The sequence below is a fragment of the Entelurus aequoreus genome, linkage group LG20, assembly GCF_033978785.1.
Source record: "Entelurus aequoreus isolate RoL-2023_Sb linkage group LG20, RoL_Eaeq_v1.1, whole genome shotgun sequence".
NCBI lineage: Eukaryota > Metazoa > Chordata > Actinopteri > Syngnathiformes > Syngnathidae > Entelurus > Entelurus aequoreus.
Window position 1 is genome coordinate 44,395,127 of NC_084750.1, and position 22,500 is coordinate 44,417,626.

A 22,500-nucleotide genomic window follows, 5' to 3' on the forward strand; every position below is an offset into this window, starting at 1 on the left:
TGTACAAATATTGCAACTTAACCACTTTGCACTTTTTAAGCATATTCGACATATTTTGGGCCTAAATTAAGTCTTATATATTAGATTCACCAAGGGTCAAGGTTGAACAATCCTAACAACAACATGGCGGCTAACCTTGGCGCTGTCTTCACCGCGACAATCAAGTTGACCAACTTTATGCAGAACAACTTTTTGATTTACTTCGTGCTCAACTCTTGCCTCATCAATAACAATAATAATGATAGATTTTATTTGTAAAAGCACTTTACATTGAGCAAACAACCTCAAAGTGCTACAATCCAATCCACTTTATTTATATAGCACATTTAAAGGCCTACTAAAAGCCACTACTACCGACCACGCAGTCTGATAGTTTATATATCAATGATGAAATCTTAACATTGCAACACATGCCAATACGGCCGGGTTAACTTATAAAGTGACATTTTAAATTTGCCGCTAAACTTCTGGTTCGAAACGCCTCTGAGGATGACGTATGCGCGTGACGTAGCCCGGGGAACACGGGTATGGCTTCCACATTGAAGCCAATACGAAATAGCTGTTTTCATCTCCTTCTGGGTGTATTCTGGACATCTGTGTTGGTGAATCTGTTGCAATTTGTTCATTGCATTATGGAGAAAGAAGCTGAGCAAGCAAAGAAGAAAGTTGTCTGTGCGAAGCGTCTATTTTGCGAGGGAAGTCAGCAGCAACACGTACACAGCCGGCGCTTCTTTGTTTACATTCCCGAAAGATGCAGTCAAGATGGAAGAACTCGGATAACAGAGACTCTAACCAGGAGGACTTTTGACTTCGATACACAGACGCCTGTAGAGAACTGGGACAACACAGACTCTTACCAGGATTACTTTGATTTGGATGACAAAGACGCAGACGTGCTACCGTGAATATGCAGCTTTGGCTTCCAAACATTTGATCGCTTGACCGTACGTGCGCGTCACGTACGTAACTTTTTTTAAATATATAAGCTTTATGAACCTTGGGTTAGGTGAACGGTCTTTTGGGCTGAGTGATTGTGTGTGTTGTGCAGGTGTTTCAATTGTATTGGCGTGTTATATGGAGCTAGGAGCTAGCAGAGGAGCTAGGAGCTAGCATAACAAACACGTAGGTGTTTTTATGCAGGATTAATTTGTGGCATATTAAATATAAGCCTGGTTGTGTTGTGGCTAATAGAGTATATATATGTCTTGTGTTTATTTACTGTTGTAGTCATTCCCAGCTGAATATCAGGTCACCCCCGCCTCTCACAGCATCTTCCCTATCTGAATAGCTTCAACTCCCCACTAGTCCTTCACTTGCACTTTACTCATCCACAAATCTTTCATCCTCGCTCAAATTAATGGGGAAATTGTCGCTTTCTCGGTCCGAATCTCTCTCACTTCATGCGGCCATCATTGTAAACAATAGGGAACTTTGCGTATATGTTCAATTGACTACGTCACGCTACTTCCAGTAGGGGCAAGCCTTTTTTTTTTAATCAGATACCAAAAGTTGCGATCTTTATCGTCGTTGTTCTATACTAAATCCTTTCAGCAAAAATATGGCAATATCGCGAAATGATCAAGTATGACACATAGAATAGATCTGCTATCCCCGTTTGAATAAAAAAAATTCATTTCAGTAGGCCTTTAAACAACAAACATTTTTCCAAAGTGCTGCACAACAATATTAAAAACAATATTAAAAACAATATTCAAATATTATCCTCAGCTCCACCAATGACTGAATAAAAACAAAAAATAAATAAATATAACAACAATATAAAAATAAATATGATTAAAAACGATTTTAAAGGGTAAAACCAATTAAAACAGTAAATAGAAATCAAAAATTATTTAAAAAAACACAGAGGACAACAGAGAACAGAAGACCACACAACTCACGTAGTGTTAAAAGCCAAAGAATAAAAGTGGGTCTTAGGACGACACTTAAACACTCCACTGTGGGAGCAGTTTGAACATGGAGGGGCAGAGTGTTTCAGAGCTTAGGGCCGACCACAGAGAAGGCCCCTGTCTCCCCTGGATTGATTGATTGATTGATTGAGACTTTAATTAGTAGGTTGCACAGTGAAGTACATATTCCGTACAATTGACCACTAAATGGTAACACCCGAATAAGTTTTTCAACTTGTTTAAGTCGGGGTCCAATTTAAGTCTGGTCTTGGGCACCACGAGCTGGAGCTGGCTCTCGGACCTCAGAGCACACGCAGGAGTGTAAATTTGGATGAGGTCCGAGATATACTGAGGTGCCAGTCCATGTAAAGCTTTAAAAACAAACAGCAAGGTTTTAAAATCAATTCTAAGATGAACAGGGAGCCAATGCAAACTCTGAAGAATTGGGGTTATATGCTCGCGTTTCCTGGCCCCTGTTAGAAGTCGTTGTAGTAGAATTTCTGACCTTTGACCTATAGTTCATGTCTGTCAAAAATGTATGCTCATTTTGATTTCTCTTCCTCTTCTGTGGGACAAAAGTGAACTTTAAGTCGTGCCAACCTGTCTAACTGAATGTGTTGACTGTCTAAAAGATTCGAGTTGTTATGGAACAGATAGGGAAAACAAAATAAGACAGTGACGCACTAACAAGAGAGATAAGAAAGGGATAAAGCCAAACGAAGAGAGTGTTTTGGGCACCATCTTCTTTGTCATGGTGACGGGCGCGCCCGGGGGGGAAACTTTCTGTGTGCTAGACAACTCAACCCAACCATTGTACCATTTGATTATGAGTAAAATAAAACTCTTGTGTTAAATCTACTTTGGTTCTCATTGACAACCTGGACTTTCCACTACAAAATTCTATCAACAATCCCCATTTGTTGAAAACTTGTAATCTCTTGTTTTTAACAAATGGGGATTGTTGATAGAATTTTGGTGGTTTGGAGTGCAGAAGCATAGACGATGTGAGACGAAAAATTTCTTTGCAAGTACATGGTTAGCCGGAGTTGGACACAGCGAAATTTAAGGCAAGGTTGGCTAACTGATGTGACATTTGGCCCACACAAATTTATGACGTCTATGAAGGTCCTACGTATCTGTCTATGTGGAAGCTGCAGCCGGGTAAAAAGCCTGATATAAGGTGATCGTTCAGTGACTCCGGTAAAGGAGATCAACTGAGCCAAGTTGTCACGAATTTGGAAATTTGCTGCAGTATAGAAGGATAGAGTAAGGGCTCCATATGGTAGAGCCTTGGTGAAACTATATGGACTGACCAGACACGATGTACTGTAGAAATTGAAGGGTGATTCCTGGTAATTATACAGCGCCTTAGGCTGTTATCCGTGTTGGTCAGGAAGGAAAAGCAGGATTTGCTCCGCTGAATGGGTTAATCGCCATTATATGAGTAAGAATGACCTGCGTGTGTGTGTTATGAGACGGCCGATTCCACAAAAGCACGCGTGCATTAGTTGTTTATATTGGTCCGGACCAGGGGGGAGTGTTTTGTGGGATAAAAATGTGTGTTTTTAAATTTATATATATATATCTGCGTATTTTAATAACTTTTGTGTAGCACCTGGTTTCTTATCTGTTTTAATTCTCCCTCATGCTTTTGTGAGAGTTCCCTAACGCTTTTTTCGCACCCACGCTGATCTGCAAGAGCTGGGAAATTGTTGGTTATGTGTGTGCGTGTGAGAAAATAGACAAAGTTATGTACAGAAAACACATGAGTGAATGATCCATCCATATAATTATTTTCTTTCGCTTATCAAGAGGTTGGATCGCGGAGGCAGCAGCCTAAGCAGGGAGGCTCCCCCTCGTGGGCGCTGCGAGCTAATTCCAGTCATTTGAATTTGTTTTTAACTATACTGGTGATTGTGACTGTGCGATATTACAGTTGTTTTAATTTACCAGCTCTTGCTCGCTGGTAAATTCTCTGTGTGTGAGTGACTGTGTGACGCATATAAAAAAAAAAAAAAAGAGCTGGGAGACATTTTGAGATAAGAGTGTGTGCGTGTGACGAGGCTGTGTGAATGACAGCTGCGTGAGGCATTAGTTCGAAGAGGAGTGAAACATAGCATTGAGCTAGGTTAGCATTGTGTTAGCATAGCATTGAGCTAGGTTAGCATTGTGTTAGCATAGCATTGAGCTAGGTTAGCATTGTGTTAGCATAGCATTGGGCTAGGTTAGCAAAAGTTTGCTTACTGAGGCATAGTAAGGCTAGGTTAGCATCTAGCTTGGCACTACTAAGTGTGGTTGAACAGTTATTCTCGGTCTGTAGAGTGTGCTAGTAGTAGGTGCTTGCTAAGTCCAGTAAAATAATAGATATATGGAAAATTACACGGTTAATTATCAATAAATAAATACGGATTGTGGGACATTGAAACATTGTTTAATTCATCATTCATTTATATGTCTAGTATACTTTTTTTTGGTACAGCCTTGTTGCTTATCTGATCCATCCAGTTTCTGTGTGGAAGTTGAGACAAACACACACGCACGAACATCATAGATTAGGACACATTGTAACTTTGAATTAATAGTTATACAACAAATAAATTAATAATATTGAATTTAAATTTGATAAAGATAAATTGATTATACATTGACATTTTAATTTTTTTTAGGAATAAACACACAATAAAATAAAAGTTAAATTTATATTCTAATACATCTAAGGGCATCTGTGAAACATAGAGTCTGAAGAAGTACAGATAAGAGCCACTCAGCGCCATTGTCAAAACAAAACGTAGAGAAGCGTTAAACAAATTCTAATCAGAAGGAAGACAGACCAAAATATGAGAACTTAAGTAAACAGACAGCAAGTAAACCAGAAATAATAATGTAAATAAATAACAAAGAAAGCAAATTTCTATGTGACATTGGTGCATGTAGAATTACAAATAGAGAATAAAACTAAATGGAAATAACTGTCTGGAAGATGAGCATGACGTCATGAATTGTGCTCGGGTTAGTAATAGATAGATAGATAGACAGATAAAACGTTATTGATTCCTTCAGGAGAGTTCCCTTTGGAAGAAGAACTAAAAAATAAACAGTAACTAATAAGGGTATAAATGGAAACAAAATAGATTCTATTAAAAGAGAAACTAGGCATTAACGACCATGATATAAAAAAAAAAAAGTATTGCACTGTTATTGTTTTGCATTCCCTGTCATCCTAGCCCCCAAAGAGGAGTTGTACAGTGTAATGATGTATGAGACAAAGGATTTTTCATAGGCTAAACCAGTAGTTCTCAAATGAGGGTATGGTGTTTCCGCCCGGACAAAAAAGGGAGGTACTTGAAGGTATGCCGAGGGGTACCTGAGATTTTAAATATTTTAAAATGCAGACAATAAAAATAAACACAGTACGGACGTTAAAAGTTAAAAGATTAAAAGATTTAGCTGAAAGATAAGGAGAAACGTGAATAAAAACATTCCTTTGTTTTGGAGAGTATCACGCACAGCAGGAGGTCAGAGTGCAAGCATGACAGCTTGCTCGCGCCTACTGATAGACAAATGATAGGTTAAATTAACTTATACATAATCTTTAAGTGAATTAAAAGGGTACTTAAATACACATGAAGTAGTACGTATAATCTTTGAATTAAGGTTATTGATTAGCAATTAATGGGATAGTTAAGACTGTAATTTAAAAAAAAAAAACGTGATATGCAAAATTGAACTAACCGAGAGGATATGAAAACGATGGGTGTACATGTTTTGAGTTCCAAATTCTGGAGGAAAAAACCTCAACAAAACGTAAAACCATACAGACGGACTTGGGTGATAGCCACGGTTGTGCTAGGTCAAGCGAGGGTGGAAAGGATATGCAGGCGGGGGACTGCCAGCTTCTCTGAACAAGACAAGCTCCAAGGTGTAGCCAGAACATGCTCACAAAAATACAGGTGTGACAGCAGGACGAACAGCAGGATACAAACAGACCCCTGCTGGACATAAGTGTCAACGGACAATGTTCAACACAATCTTTGAAGCATTCCTTTGTGGTCAACCTGCACACACCTTGTAATGACCTGCTTACGAACTGTGCCCTGACAATTCAATACTGCACAGAAGGAACTTCCTGATGTTGCCTGACAGCACGACATCAGCTGACAACTACTGGGGACGCCTCCCAGGAATGAGTGGAAGACGGGGACTGCTCCAACTGTCCTAGCACTGGCTGACGGAGGTGCGTCCGTGTGTCCTGCCACCCAAACCGCCAAAGTGTATGATCACCAATTAGACGACTCATAATAGGAGCCTTTTGACTCTTATATATGGTAGGACTCAAGGTATGGCCGCTCATGTGAACTATCCTTAAAACAATTAGAATGGTATAAGATGGACAACTAATGACCCACATTGTTCCCTCTGTCCTGCCTACGAAAAAAAAAAAATTTAGGTCAAATGATAAAACAGGGCGTAGCTGCCGCTGATTGAACCGATACGCAAATCAATTATTTCGGTTGTCTGTTAAAAACATAGCTATTGGTTGCAATTTGGACATTTCTGCTGTAGGCTACAAAGAGCTAGCAGCTACACAACAGCTGAGCTAAAACAAAATTTAGGCATATCAAATATTTATAGTTGTTTATTACATACACAAAGTCGCAGAGAGACAGAAGTCTGTAGAAAGTATTCAGTAACAAACGTGTCCGCATTAATAAACTTTCTACCACAGGAAATATACTGAACAAATACAGCAGTTACTGTCAGACTCTAATCCGGATTACCGTGTCTATCAGAGACATGGTTAAAACCCACAACACCTTTACGTTCTAATTAATGTCCCGGGGAACAACATTACAGAAAAGACAGATCCAGTGACAAAGGGGGGAGGAATTATGATTTATGAAAGGGAAAACATTAAAAGTAGATCAATTTGAGTATGTTGAAATTAAAATCACATTTTCCTCAGAAATGTATTTCAAGGTAATTGTAGTATACCGACCGACCACAGCTAAAGACATTTTTATTGATTCATTTTCAGACATCCTCAAACAGCATAGAATGACAGAAGTAACGTCATGGAGGACGTTAATCTGGACTGGTTAAATAAGACGCGTAGGAAGAAACTTAAGGATATTATAAACGGCTTCTATATGATACAAATGAAAGCAGCCCTACTAGAATTACAATTGGGTGACAAAAATTAAAGAGAACATCTGTAAATAAACGAATACAAAACCAGAAAGAAGAGTGTTAAAATAAAAATACCATTGGATTCTAATAAAGACATGAGGACTCAGCTCTCATAAGAGCAATTAAAAAACAGGTCTAAATACAGATTGTATGTTTTAAAAGTTTGGAGGAACAAGGTAACAATGTTTATGCGGAAGTCTAAGGCTGACTTTCACTTAGAATTAATCAAAGCTACAAAAAGGAACAATAGAGAGTTATGGAAAACCAGATACAAACTTACGGAAAGAGAGCAAACGAGAAACAACACTATAACATTAAATATCAATGGCGCTACTATCGCAGACAGTCTGGACATAAGTAATAATTTTGATGAACATTTCATCCAGTCTGTACAAACCCTGAATAAAAAATCCCTCAAAATCAGTGCAAATAATTGTCAATTATTCAGGATGGACTAATTTTAGAATTAACAAATGAAACAAAGTTAAACAAAATATTCGCTGCATTATCAGACTCACGATCTAGAGATATATATATGGGTTGGACACTATCTTCCTAAAAACATATAAGGATTGTATTATTGCTCGTATAACAACGATTGATAAATAAATCAATAACGGAAAACACTTTCCCTACCACGTGGAGAAACTGCTACTATAATTAAATCCATAGAGCAGGAAATAAAGAAGACCAGAACATGTACAGACCAATTAGCCTTCTCCACGTTATAACAAAAGGAATAGAACATTTGAAATTAAAAAGTGGCTTTGGAGCAATCAAGGCTGCTCAGACAGCTCCAGAGGGGGCATTTACCAAGGCTATGAGGAAGCTCAGGACTCTCAGGTCAGAGGTAAAGGAAAATGCAGGAAAAGATATTGCTCCAAGTTGGTCGAGTTGGTTTGAGAATTTAATGGGAGGATGGAGACAGGGTGTAGTAAGGCTAGTAGTGGCAGCCCTTGGTTGTATTATGATGATGGGATTTCTACTCTGTTGTTGTGGTCCAGCTTTAAAGTCATTGTTAGTCAGGAGAGTAGAGAGGCAGATGGTTGTTTTTACTAATGAACCACGCAGGATCCCAGACATGTACCCGATGCCGGACGGGGAGGATTCTGAAGAGGAGAGAGACCACCTGTCCAGTGATGACGAGAACGACTAAGGTTTTTCCAGAAAGAAAAGTGCTAAAAATAATAATACCTTTGATTAATTAAACAATTTGGGTCTAAAGTAAATTATAAAGGTATGGCTGTTAAAATCTTGGTTGTTTTTACAAATGATGACAGATGTGAACAAGAGCATGTAAGGTCTTTGTGTGATGATGTAAATAAGGTGTGGTTGTATGGTAAGTATGTGTCCATGAAGGGGCATTTGGTGACTTTTCTTATAATTGAATACATGCTACAGTATGATTATTTTTGATTAATTATTGATTATTATGAATGTATATATTTATTATGATTAATTAGTGTCATAATTTTATTGCTTGATTTGTGGATCCCCTTAATTTAGGTAGCCAGGGACTACAGATGGAAAGTAGCTATTTAGATATAATCTAGTACAGAACATATCTGTTTCTGAACTTAATGTTTCTGTGCATAGTCCCATCATAGATAGACTAAATTAAATACAACTATTTAGTGAATTATTGAGGCCACAATAATTCACTAGGTGTTGTAAAATATCAAAGTACTATTGCAAAAGCGAACAGTGACCTCAAACATGACCTGTCCTCCGCCTCTGTTCTTGCTGCACTTGACTATCAGCTGTCTTTTCTTTTTCTTGGATGTTTCTGAAACTACTAATACTACTACTACTACTACTATTACTATTACTGCGACTAACACTGTCCCTGTGAGAGGGACAGAGGGGGGAGGTGAGTTTGGATTGGGTCAAGTTTGAGCGTGTTGAGGTTTTATTTAATGGATATGATCAATCCGGTACAAGGATAAAGGAACGTAATGATTTAGATTGACAATTGCAGTGGTTGGCGAAAGCAACCCCACCCTCAAAGGAGGGTGCCAATTCAGTAATTAAATGTTTTGTGAATGATCTAATATCCCGACATGGTTTCCCCAAAAAGATTAGGTCAAACAACGGCACCCATTTTAAGAAAACAGGTTATCATCTTCAGTCACAAGATCAGCACTTCTCAGGACCAGCAGCTTCCTAGGAAGGTGGAAAGACCATGAGACCAAAATGGTAAGTTTGCAAAATGTAGAATTTGTGTGCCAGTTCCTCTGTGCAGATTTGAGGATGAAAGCAGCCACTCCAGATTCCCTTGCACTCGCTAAGAGGGGCACGGTCAAAGCCGATCCAGGACCAACACCCGATACCCGACTGGAAGGAACCGAGAGGAGAGACAACACCTTGCCAGCGATGACGAGAACGACTAACGTAGCCAGGAACGATGCGTCCATCGGGACTCCAGCAGCCCTGGAAGGAGGTGTCGGGAGTGCCGAAGCAGCGAGGAGGCGTTGAAGCAAGCCGAGGGCCTGGACCAAAGCCCCAACGCCCCATAATTTGCCCCGCCTTCCCCAAAGCCCCATACTTTTCCCCAATTTCGGCCAGCACGCACATGCCACTGAACAGTCTGCCCAATGGACTGAACCACACCCCAAGAAGAGACAGAGACAGACTGTTTGAGTGGATCTCTTTCTTCACCAAGGCAGCCAAAAGCCCAACGAGGTGTCGGCAGGCCACCAGCCTGAGGCACCACCGAGCCATCTATACGAGCACTAATCGAACATGGACTCATACGAAATTCAGTTGTGTGTACAAAATCAATTGGTAACTACATTCATTGCAAATGCCGGGAAAAATAATAATGCAACAGCTTACAGTCATAAGTCTATATTAATTCTAAACCAGATCTTGTTTGATTCATTATTAATGTGAAAATACATCTTGAATAAGCATATATATATTCATCTAATTATGTTCATGATCAAAGTATTTTGGTATTACGTTACTAACTCAAAGGGTAGGCCACTAATTGTGTTCTGTGAGATGGTTTTACTGCAGGCTGGTAACAGCGATCGCTCTGAAGGAGGGTCATAGACGGAATTTTTGCCTCGTATAAAAACATTGAGGTTTTTGCCTCTATCTGCGGTAGAGATTTAATTTAGTGGTCTATATCAGAAATTGTTTTGGTCCAGGGTCTTAAGACCCTGGAAGGCGGGTATGTAGTAGAATTTCTGACCTTTGACCTATAGTTCATGTCTGTCAAAAATGTATGCTCATTTTGATTTCTCTTCCTCTTCTGTGGGACAAAAGTGAACTTTAAGTCGTGCCAACCTGTCTAACTGAATGTGTTGACTGTCTAAAAGATTCGAGTTGTTATGGAACAGATAGGGAAAACAAAATAAGACAGTGACGCACTAACAAGAGAGATAAGAAAGGGATAAAGCCAAACGAAGAGAGTGTTTTGGGCACCATCTTCTTTGTCATGGTGACGGGCGCGCCCGGGGGGGAAACTTTCTGTGTGCTAGACAACTCAACCCAACCATTGTACCATTTGATTATGAGTAAAATAAAACTCTTGTGTTAAATCTACTTTGGTTCTCATTGACAACCTGGACTTTCCACTACATCGTGCTGCCGCGTTCTGGACTAACTGCAACTGGGAGAGAGCGTATTAAAAAATAAAAAAAGATAATAAAAAAAAACTAAAAAAAAAACTACAACAGCCTAGCTAGAACTAGCACGCATATATCTAAAAAAAAAGGCTTTTTTAAAAAAAAAGGGTTTTTAAGCCTTTTTTAAACGTATCCACAGTCTGTGGTACCCTCAGGTGGTCAGGGAGAGCGTTCCACAGACTGAGAGCGGCGGAGCAGAAAGCTCGGTCTCCCATTGTTCGTAGCTTTGTCCTCGGCGGTTGGAGGAGGTTAGCCTGGGGAGATAACACACCTCCCCATTGTCGATGATCAATGTCAAAAAACAAGACTGCCAGAAATTGATAAGTGGAGATGACATTGGTGAGCCTTTGACCTGAGTCACACGGGATGATACCGCGAGACACGCAATGCTAACAACACAGAATGCTAACAACACGGCTCATGGTCGTAACTGCGACTGTCAAGTTGACCAACTTTTGGCAGCGGTTTCAGCACATGGAAGCTCAGTTCTAACTTAGAGGTGTTATGAAGTATTTCCATGTCGTGGTTGTGTTGTAGTGGCCGGGTGACAACCATAGCAATAGTGATGGGTCCGGCAACACCGATGCATCGGCGCATGCGTCGAGCTCATAGAGCGATACCCTGTGTCGGTGCGCGTATCGCTTTTAGAAAGTCACGTGACCGAACACGAGCTGTTTTGGTCACGTGACCGCTCATGAGCTGTTTTGGTCACGTGACCGCTCATGAACTGTATCGCACTGACGCCTGCGCGTCAAACTGTGTTTATTAGGAAGCGGCGCAATGCGTGTTGTTGACGAACACCGTTAGGGCCGCTTGTTGTCACTGTCACTCAAAGTTGCATTTCAAAATTACACAGAATAAATGTGTTTATTTTGTTTAGAATTCAGATGGGTTTGATTTGGTGCGCGGCATATATTGGCTGTGCGGCGCACGGTGTGCGCGGAGGACGCTTGAGCACTGCGCAGGCGCGCACCTTAGAGGGAATGTTGCTCACAGGGCACAGAGGAGGCGTCAGTGCGATACAGTTCGCGTATCGGTCACGTGACCAAAGCAGCTCATGATCGGTCACGTGACTTTCTAAAAGCGGTACGCGCACCGACACAGGGTTTCGCTCTATGAGCTCGACGCATGCGCCGATGCATCTGTGTTGCAGGACCCATCACTACTGTTACTAGAGAAGGTACAGGAATGACGGCGTGGCGGAGTTGGTAGCGTGGCCGTGCCAGCAATCGGTTACTGGGGTTCAATCCCCACCTTATACCATCCTAGTCATGATACATGTTCACATTATTTGACTGTATCTAAAAAAGATAAAAATATCTTTTTATTTAAATGAAGATATTAAATAATCCTAAATGAAATACAATGACTTGGTTTATATTATTGTATATACTAGGTCATAAAATCAGTGTCAGTTGAGTCGGTCCATAGGTTGCCTGTAGGGATTTTTAATGTCCAGCAGATGTCAGTATTTAGTGACACAGTATCGACACAGTATCAATACAGTTTTGCAATGTGTCGAAACGCTTCATGAGGCCTCATCAACCCATCACTACATAGCAATGATGCTGTAACCAACAGTAGAACACACTTAAGGCTACTATATTGGGTAACAGGGGAGTAAAGGTGACAGAAGGCTGTTATTTCATGCTTAGAAAGCTCTAATTATGTACAAAAATGGAAAGTTGTAAACATGTGTTTAATACTCTAACTATGAAAAGATTGTATATATTAATAGTATTTGCAAAAAAATAAAAATTGTACACCACGGTCAGGACTAGAAGAAATATGTGATGAACTAGGTGTCACTGTCTGCCAATTAGAACATTGTTTATTGTAAATTATAATAAAGGAGCTGGTTACCTGGAGGAGCAGAGTGAACGAGTGTCAATGGAGTCCTGCTTTTACAGGTGAGCACAGGTGACTTCAATTAAACCAGCCCCGCCCCTGCTTGCAGGAGGAACTTCTTTTTTTTTAATTATTATTTTTTTTTTTTTTTATTGAACAATGTACATACAAACATGTATTCTCAATTTACACAAAAACCCAGGGACATTCTACATATCTCAACACTTTCAAACATCCATCAGGTTGAGCAAATACTGTCTTTCACAAAACGCGTAAAGGAAAGAAAATTAAAGCAAAAAGAAAATAGAATATAAAAAATAATAACAATAAAATAAATAATAATAAAAAATAGGATAAGGTAGAACATTGAAAATGACAAAAGAAGGCTAATCTCCGGCCGGTACCGGAAGACCCGATCTGTCCACGTTTGCGCGAAGTCTACGTCACTTCCTTTTTAGAAATATTTTACGACGGACCATCCGCAAAGTCACATTGTTTGTCAATGGTTTATTTTTTTATTTTTTTTAAAAGGATAGATTACATAGAAGTCAAAGAGAATACAAATCTAAAAATGAACAAGGGGTAGATTTGTAAAAAATCAGGAGTATTATCGCCACTTTTTATCTTCAGTCATTGCAGCGATGGACACAAGGGGGCGCCCGTTGCGTATCATTTCTCTTTTAAATGTTGATTTTTCTGTTCGGTTTCAAAATAAATCCTGTATTCCTAAATAACTTTAGTTTGTTTTTTTTATGTTATCTTTTAACTGGCATTGTTATTTGAATAAAGATTACAAGAACATAAAAATATATCTGGCAGTGACGTGATCTTTGCGCATGCGCCGATCGTGTTTAGTTTTTTCTTATGATGGACAACAATTTATTAGATATATGGGGAATGTTAAATCCCAATGTCAAAAGTTATACATGGAGTACATTTAACGTCAGTTTGTTACAAAATGAAGATTATTGCGATATAATAAAAAGCATAATAAATGAGATTGAAGACGATGACTCAGTCTCAGATTATATCAATAAATGGGAATTAATTCCATTTAAAATCAGGGAATTTAGTATCAAATTCAATAAAGACTTGTAGAAAAAGAAAAAGAGTTATGAATGTAATTTGCTCCAGGAAGTAAGCAAAGTGTGCATCGATGTTGGTGGTGATACATTAGAAAATGACAAATTCATAGAATTACAAGCTAAACTAGATCAATTTTATCTGAAAAAAGCAGAATGGGCCTTCAAAGGTCACGTGCTAAATAGATTGAGGAAGGGGAGGAAACAATCCTCCTATTTTAGTAGTCTGGAGAGGAGTAGACAGACAAATTCTGTAAAAGTTTAATGATAAATGGAAAAGAATGCAAAGACGCTAAAAGCATCCAAAAAGAGATGTTCTCCTATTCTAAATTGTACTCTTGTCAGAGACTAGGGTGTGGAGATGTCCCCATTTGGTATTTTTATAAACGACTGTAAGATAGAAATGTTTGTCAACATTATTATGCGCCAGGCAAAAACAATTCTACATAAATGTCGATTAATGAAAGTAAGGCCTACATTTTATAATTGGCTTAATGGTTTACAATTATCAATGAAATCTTGGAGAATGATAAAGAGTACCAAAGCCCTTAAATATATATCTTTGTTAAAAACATTTAAAGTGATTTAGGTAGCCCATTTTGTCTTTTGTCATATTTTTTATTATTATTATTTATCATATTTAATACTCTCTGTATTTGCTTACGTTTTCTTTCATTGATGTTACATACATACGTATATACACATACATATACATATATATATATATACACACACACACATATATACATAGGTATAGATATACACACATTGTATTTTTTTGTATTCAATTTAAATGAATTGAATACAAAATAAAATTGTACTGTAACAATGAAAATATATATATTTAATGTTAAATTTTGTCAAAAATAAATGAAGTACTTAATGCATGAAGCCACAGAAATAAAGTGTGAGAGCGAACAAATTGAAATTCTAAATGTGAAAAAAATACACACTATCTAAAAAAATATATTTTATGTATTTAATTTAAAATTATTTTGATAATACAAAATTTTAATTGTACTATAACAATTTTTATTACTTTTGTCAAAAAATAATCAAATACCTACTTTGTTTTTAGTCACGGAAGTTGAACTTCTATTACATAATGTTTTGGATGTGTTATTTGAGCCCGATTACATAACAATGTCTCTACAACCACATGATCAGGGGGAAAAAACGGTGCGTTGGGGACCTTTAGCACACAGGAATGGTTGCACAATAGCACATTCATGTCCAACTTATGTTTTTATTGACTTTTATAGCACAAAAGCAGCTAATAAACCACAGTACAACATCCTATTGTAGTGCAATACAAAGAGCGGTCTTATAAAAATGTTTGTTTTCCATTTTCAATCAAAGTTTATTTATAGAGCCCTAAATCACGAGTATCTCAAAGGGCTGCACAAGCCACAACGACGACAATTTTAGATGCCTTTGAGTTTGCTTTCTTTTCCTTCCTCCCAAGTTGGAGGCCACGTGTCTTTGATGCTCTTCCGAGCCTTCAAATTATTGTAGTATTCAGCCAGTTTCGGGTAACTTTTAGGACACAACCTAAAAAAAAAAAATGAAGAAAGATATTGTCTTAAAATGTGTAAAGGATTGTCAAACACACAAAACAATCGTACCCAAAGTGGAACGCGTAGGCAATGCCTGGGAAAACAAGGACATCAGCCATTGAAAATGTCTTTCCCGACAGAAAAGGGCCTGGCCCCTGCAAGACAGAGAAGAGGGATTGTTGGACATGAGATATTGTAGATAATAAAAAATGCTGTGGTTTTATTAAGGCAAATCTGCAATACCGCCAACCCACCACTAGATAGTGCTGTTTTTCCTTCTATAGAATATATCTGTACATATAAATGCAACACAATATAAACGCAGACTTCATGAAACTTTCTCCAAAAATGGGACATATTCAATTTTGAGCCTAATCCGCTATTACATTATCTGTGTGTGTGTGTGTGTGTGTGTGTGTGTGTGTGTGTGTGTGTGTGTGTGATCTTGCCTCCCCCCACAGAGACAAAGACGGTGGATGACTGACAAGAGTGTTCATTCGGTTTCTTTCATTCTGCTATAGATAGTAGCAAAAAGTTACGAGTGGATTTTCATGTAACTTTCAGGAAATGTCAGTAATGGGATGAGTAACAAGTGATGACATTTGGGGTATGATCAGGGCTTTGTAGTTATAATATCAAATAATGCTATGTAATTTTCCACAAATAAAAGCATGCCAATGCTTGATACTATTTTAAATATATTGTTTCAGAATGGAAGTATTTTGGGTTCATCTTCACCTCCTGCAGGTATTTCTCCCACAGTTTGATTTCATCAGATAAGGCTTTCCGGTTTCTTGTCACTGCAGAGTCGTGTCTCTCCGCTTCCGGGACCTTCCATTCATAGTAGATAACGTCTCCTGCAAAATGCCGACAAGTTAGATCGTGACAACAAGATATTTGAAGACATCCGTTCAATCTAGCGAGGGTGCGGCCACACACAAAGTGGGTTTTTTCCACTATTCTGGTCCACCACTTATTATATTTTTACTCTTTACTCTTGTCATTTTGGCTGATTACTTTGGTCACTTTATTTACCTTTCATTTGGAAAATATGAAAATACTTTAACATTATTAAATTATATGCAATAAATATGTATTATAACTACAGTATATTATTTTTCCTATATATTTAGTGTTTCTATTTATTTATACATAATTTACATATTTCATTCCTATTCTGAAAATCACTATTTTTATTAAACTATGATAACTATGAATAAAAAACAATTTTTGTCTTTTTGAGTTGTCTTGCATTATATATTCAGTCATATTTAATATGATGCAATTGAAAGAAATGTGAAGAAATATTTATTCTTTAAACTTATTTTAGAAGAGAATACATTGTATTATTTATTTATTTCTAACTACTATGAGAATTTACATATTTCATTCCTATTCTGAAAATCACTATTTTTATTAAACTATGATAACTATGAATAAAAAACAATTTTTGTCTTTTTGAGTTGTCTTGCATTATATATTCAGTCATATTTAATATGATGCAATTGAAAGAAATGTGAAGAAATATTTATTCTTTAAACTTATTTTAGAAGAGAATACATTGTATTATTTATTTATTTCTAACTACTATGAGACACATATATATACATACATACATACATACATACATACACATATATATATATAAAATGTTTCTTTCTTCTAACTACTATTAGACAAATATATTTGATCATTTATATTTTGTTCTAACTAATAGACAAATATATTTTATCATTTATTTTTTCCCCAACTACTTAATAAAGAATATATTTGCCTTTTTTTTTTTTTTTTAATCTTTCTTTTAACTATTATTAGACAAATATATTTGATCATTTATCTTTTTTTCTAACTATTATTAGACAAAATATATTTTGTCTTTTTTTTTTACCAACTACTTAATAATAATGAATATAATTGTCTTTTTGTCTTTCTTCTAACTACTTTTAGACATAAATGTATTGTATCATTTATCTTTTTTCTAACTAAAAAATAAGGAATATACTTGCATTTTCTAATCTTTCTTCCAACTACTTTTAGACATAAATATGTTATTTATTTTTTTCCAACTACTAAATTATTAATTGTGGCTTTTTTTTTTTTTAATCTTTCTTCTATTATTAGAGATAAATATATTTTGTCATTTATTTTTTTCTAACCACTAAATAATAAAGAATATATTTGTCTTTTTAAAATCTTTTATGGAACTATTAAACAGTAAATACATGTGATCATTTGTTTTTCTAACTACTATTAAACATACAATAAAACAAATATTTTAATACATTTTTTGTCTTGACTGCTAAACAATAACACATTTCTATGTTTTATTAATGTGCTCTTCCCCCCTATCCACTAACTACTCTTAAAAAAATAGAAAAAATTCCCACTAAAATAAATCAGAGAGTCACAAGAAATTAAGCAGCTTACAAAATATGAATTTGGGCTTTAGCCAAAAAACAATAATAAATAATAGCAGCCAGTCCAAACATGTGACCCGGTGTTGGATTAACTTTCATAACATGACTGGCGCCTTGTTTTTGAGGTGTGCAGCGAGCACGTGATGTGTTTTTGTGCAGCTCAGATGTCTCGGGAGACCATGTTGATATGGAGTGACGCCCCTTGAGGGGGACAACAGCAGGAAAAACAACAATAGATGATAAAAAAAAATATATATATATACTGTATATGTATTGCATACCAAGCTTCTGGCCGAGGGTGATGCCCTCAAACATGCGCTGGTACATCTTGGCACGTTCTACAGGGCACTCTGGGATCAGCTTGGTGCCCTGGGCCTTGAACTGGTCCTGTTATGGTGGACAAAAGAACACCAATAGTTGATTGTTTCAATGCACAAAGACCACGAGGAACACGCCCACTCAGTTCAAGTTGAACACACACACAGCAAATACAAATGATCTCAAGTCAAGTTCATGTGTGTGTATGTATGTGTGTATGTATGTATGTATGTATGTATGTATGTATGTATGTATGTATGTATAATATATATATATATATATATATATATATATATATATATAAATACATACATACATATATATATACATATATACATACATACGTACACACACATACACACACACACACACACACAATCTACCTCTGTTTGAAAAGTTACTTTTTAGTCTGTCCTTTGGCTGTATTATTCATTCGTGTTGTACAGCACTTTGTTCTTCAACTGTAGTTTTAAAAAGGGCTTTATTATAAATAAAGTTAGCGTGGTGTGAACTTACCTCCAAGTACAAGCACGCAGCGAAGGACTCATTCAGGATCTTGTCTCCATGTTTGAAGGCAGGAAGCTTCAGCAAGAAAACATGCACACGTCAGTTGCGCAACATCCCAACATTTGCAGGGACTCATGCAGACCTACTTGGCCTCTGGGGTTGACGTCCAAGACCTTCTGCGACTTGTGCTCCATCTTGTCAAAGCGCATCAAGTGGCTGTTGTAGCCCTGCAGCTTCTTCTCCTCCAGGGCGATCTGCACCCTCCAGCACGGAGGCGAGCCGGAGCCCCAGAAGAGAGTCATGTCCTTGGCCATGTTGTCGCTACGAGTCGCTCCACTTGCAGCGGGAAGAAGAAGGAGAGTGTGAGCTGAGGACGCCGTGACGAGCCTCTTCTTTTATAGCGGCCAGCGTTTGGGGGCGGACCACTTCCGGTTGGGCAGAACCGGTCAAACAAGTCCCGCCAGACTTGACGTTGGCCTCGCCCCTGGATTTAGTTTGATAAATATTGATTTTTTATCTCCTGCACGAAGCCTCTTGTTGCATTCAATGGCCGTTTCATAGCCGTGAAATACACTTTAAAACATGATACGTTACAATTAGTCACGTGTAATCAGGCGTGAATTATCTGGAGCTGTCTGTTTACTCTTTGATTTCTTGCTGCTGGCTGAACTATAACGTCAAAATAACTACTACTTGACATAAATATATATTTTTTAATTGTATTTCCTTATAACTACTAGTCTTGAATATATTTGTAGTGACTACTCTTGCTTTCCAAAAAAGTTTCGAAAAAATAAAAATAAAGTAATGCAGAGTAGTCTTGAGGAGGTGTTTGACTCACTAAATTCCTTAATAAGCACTCGCGGAGATATTTCTAGATTCCAAATGATCATAATTTATTTTCACAAACAAAAAATATTCTCCGTGGTTGACTTTCAACATAATCAAAATAACTTATTTAGCGTGGCTTGTTTAGCGTGGCTTCAAAATAACTTGTTTAGTGTGGCTTGTTTAGCGTGGCTTCAAAATAACTTGTTTAGTGGTAAACAAACTGTTTCACTCCTCACTCCTTCAACATGATTGACAGACAAAGGAGCACCCAGCTGTCCTGTCTTCTTAATTATAGGAGGAGGAAGTGGCTCACCAGTAGGATTGTGAGCAGCTGAAAACAATCAGTCAATCACAATTAAATATAAAACATCCAATAATTCATTAACATCATTCTTGACATTATTTGATTTCATTGTCAAACAATTAATAAATAAATAATATAGATAGACTCCAACTGGCTCCAACAATATTTTTATCATTTATTTTCTTATATATATTATATAATATATATATATGTATTGCATTTTATCTCTTTCTTCTAACTACTACCGGTATTAGACAAATATATTTTATCATTTATATTTTTTTCTAACTAATATTAGACAAATATATTTTTTCATTTATTTTCTTCTAACTACTAGTCATGAATATATTTTTATCATTTATTTTCTTATATATATTATAATATATAGTGTATATACATGTATTACATTTTGTATCTCTTTCTTCCAACTACTATTAGACAAAGATATTTTATCATTTATATTTTTTTCTAACTACTATTAGACAAATATATTTGATCATTTATATTTTTTTCCAACTAATATTAGACCAATAAATGTTTTCATTTATTTTCTTCTAACTACTAGTCATGAATATAATTGTATCATTTATTTTCTTATATATATTATAATATATATGTACATGTATTAAATTTTTTTATCTCTTTCTTCTAACTACTATTAGACAAATTTATTTTATAATTTATATTTTTTTCTAACTACTATTAGACAAATATATTTTATAATTTATATTTTTTTCTAACTAATATTAGACAAATATATTTTATCATTTATTTTTTCCTAACTAATTAATAATAAAGATATTTGCCTTTTTTAATATTTATTCTATTAGTAGACAAATATATTTTATCATTTATCTTTTTTCTAACTATTAGACAAAATATATTTTGTCATACTTTTTTTTTTTACCAACTACTTAATAATAAAGAATATACTTGTCTTTCTTCTAACTACTTTTATACATAAGTATATTGTATCATTTATCTTTTTTCTAACTATTGTTATCATAAATATATTTTATCGTTTATTTTTTCCAACTAAAAAATAATAACGAATATACTTGTATTTTCTAATCTTTCTTCCAACTACTTTTAGACATAAATATATGTTATCATTTATTTTTTTCCAACTACTAAATAATTATTTTAACTAGAAGACAACTAATATATTATATGTTTTACCTACTACATTAAAGAATAGTATTAAAAACATTTTCTAACTACTACTAAACTTAAATACATTTGTATATATTTTTTAAAACGACTACGAGACAAGAACTAACAACTAATAGACAATATATATATATATATATATATATATATATATATATATATATATATATATATATTTTTTTTTTTTTTTTTTTAATCATTTATTTTAACGACTACTAGACATATATTTTTATCATTTATTTTCTTGTAACTATAAGACAAATAATACATTTTAAAATATATATTTTTGAACTACTACTAGACCATAAAGAATGGATAAAAAAATAAAAACAATAAACATTATTACTAGACAATAAATACCATATTTTTCAAAAAATGTTCTTACTACTATGAGACAAGAATACTTTTTGTATTTATTTTTTTCTAACTACAAATAGACAAAAAATATATTTTTATTATTCATTTTAACTACTACGCGACAAATGTATTTTTTATCATTTATTTTCTTGTATCTACAAGATAAATAATACACTTTGATCTTTTTTTAACTACTATTGTAAAATAAATGTTTTCACATTTATAACTACTAATATGCATATATAAATATATATATTTATAATTTTTTTGAAGTACAGCCAGACAAGAATACATTTTAATTTATTTTAATCTCGCTAGTTGCTACAAAAAAAGTTTTAATAATTTATTTTAACGACTACTAGACATACTGTATATACATATATATATACATATATATATATATATATATATATATATATATATATATATATATATATATATATATATATATATATATATATATATATATTTATAATTTATTTTCTTCCAACTACTACTAAACATAAATATATTTTTATCATCTATTTTCTTGTAACTACGACAAGACAAATAATGTATTTTTTCAAATCCCCCCCCCCCCCCCCCCCTACTACTAGACAATCAAGATTGTTTAAAAAACATTTTCTTACAACTACTAGACCTATATTCTTTTTGTATGATTTTTTAAAACCACTACTACACAAGAATGTTATTTACTTCTAACTACACTACATGTATACACTACTTGTTTTAATCATTTATTTAAAATACAACTGGACATCAATTTATTTTTTATCATTCATCATCTTAAAACTACTACTAAACATAAATATATTTTTGTCTTTTTTTTAAATACTACTAGACAAGAATAATTTTATTATTAATTTGATTCCAATTACAAATAGACATAAATGTGTATCATGTATTTTCCTTCCAACTACTAAAATACATATATTTTTATCATTTATTTTCTTACTACTACTACCAGACAATAAATCATTTATATACAGTATATATATTATATACAAAATATATGTATATACAGTATATATATATATTTTTTTCCCAACTGCTACACAAAAGAATATTTATATACTTTTTTTTTCTTACTACAGAAAAATATATATTTTATCATTTATTTTTTTACTAATTAAAAATAAAGAATGTATTGCATGCAATCTACACAAAGTACTTGATATGGCTGTAATTGCTCAACTTTGATGCTATCTAATAAGCAACAAGGTATATTATTGTGAGTTATGTCCGTTGCATGTGTTCTGATGAAACGTCAGGGTGACTTGGCACTTTTTCACCGAGGTCTGCAGAGAACAAAGGTGTGCACAAAGCCGAAGCAACCGAGTCTCCGAGTTTTATTGCTTCGCACGCGATAAAAGCATGAAGT

The 22,500-nt window shown here is 35.3% G+C and overlaps 1 protein-coding gene across 1 annotated transcript; it reads right to left on the bottom strand.

The window, feature by feature from the left end:
* Positions 1 to 14,885: 14,885 nt before the first annotated feature.
* LOC133636284 (glutathione S-transferase A-like) lies at positions 14,886 to 18,828 on the bottom strand. Its single transcript, XM_062030143.1, has 6 exons — positions 18,604 to 18,828; positions 18,467 to 18,532; positions 17,914 to 18,019; positions 15,954 to 16,072; positions 15,285 to 15,370; positions 14,886 to 15,210 (listed from the first exon to the last, which is right to left on the bottom strand). The coding sequence occupies exons 1-6, from the start codon at positions 18,769 to 18,771 to the stop codon at positions 15,084 to 15,086; spliced, it is 672 nt and encodes a 223-aa protein (XP_061886127.1). The 5' UTR covers positions 18,772 to 18,828; the 3' UTR covers positions 14,886 to 15,083.
* Between the last annotated feature and the right edge of the window lie 3,672 nt (positions 18,829 to 22,500).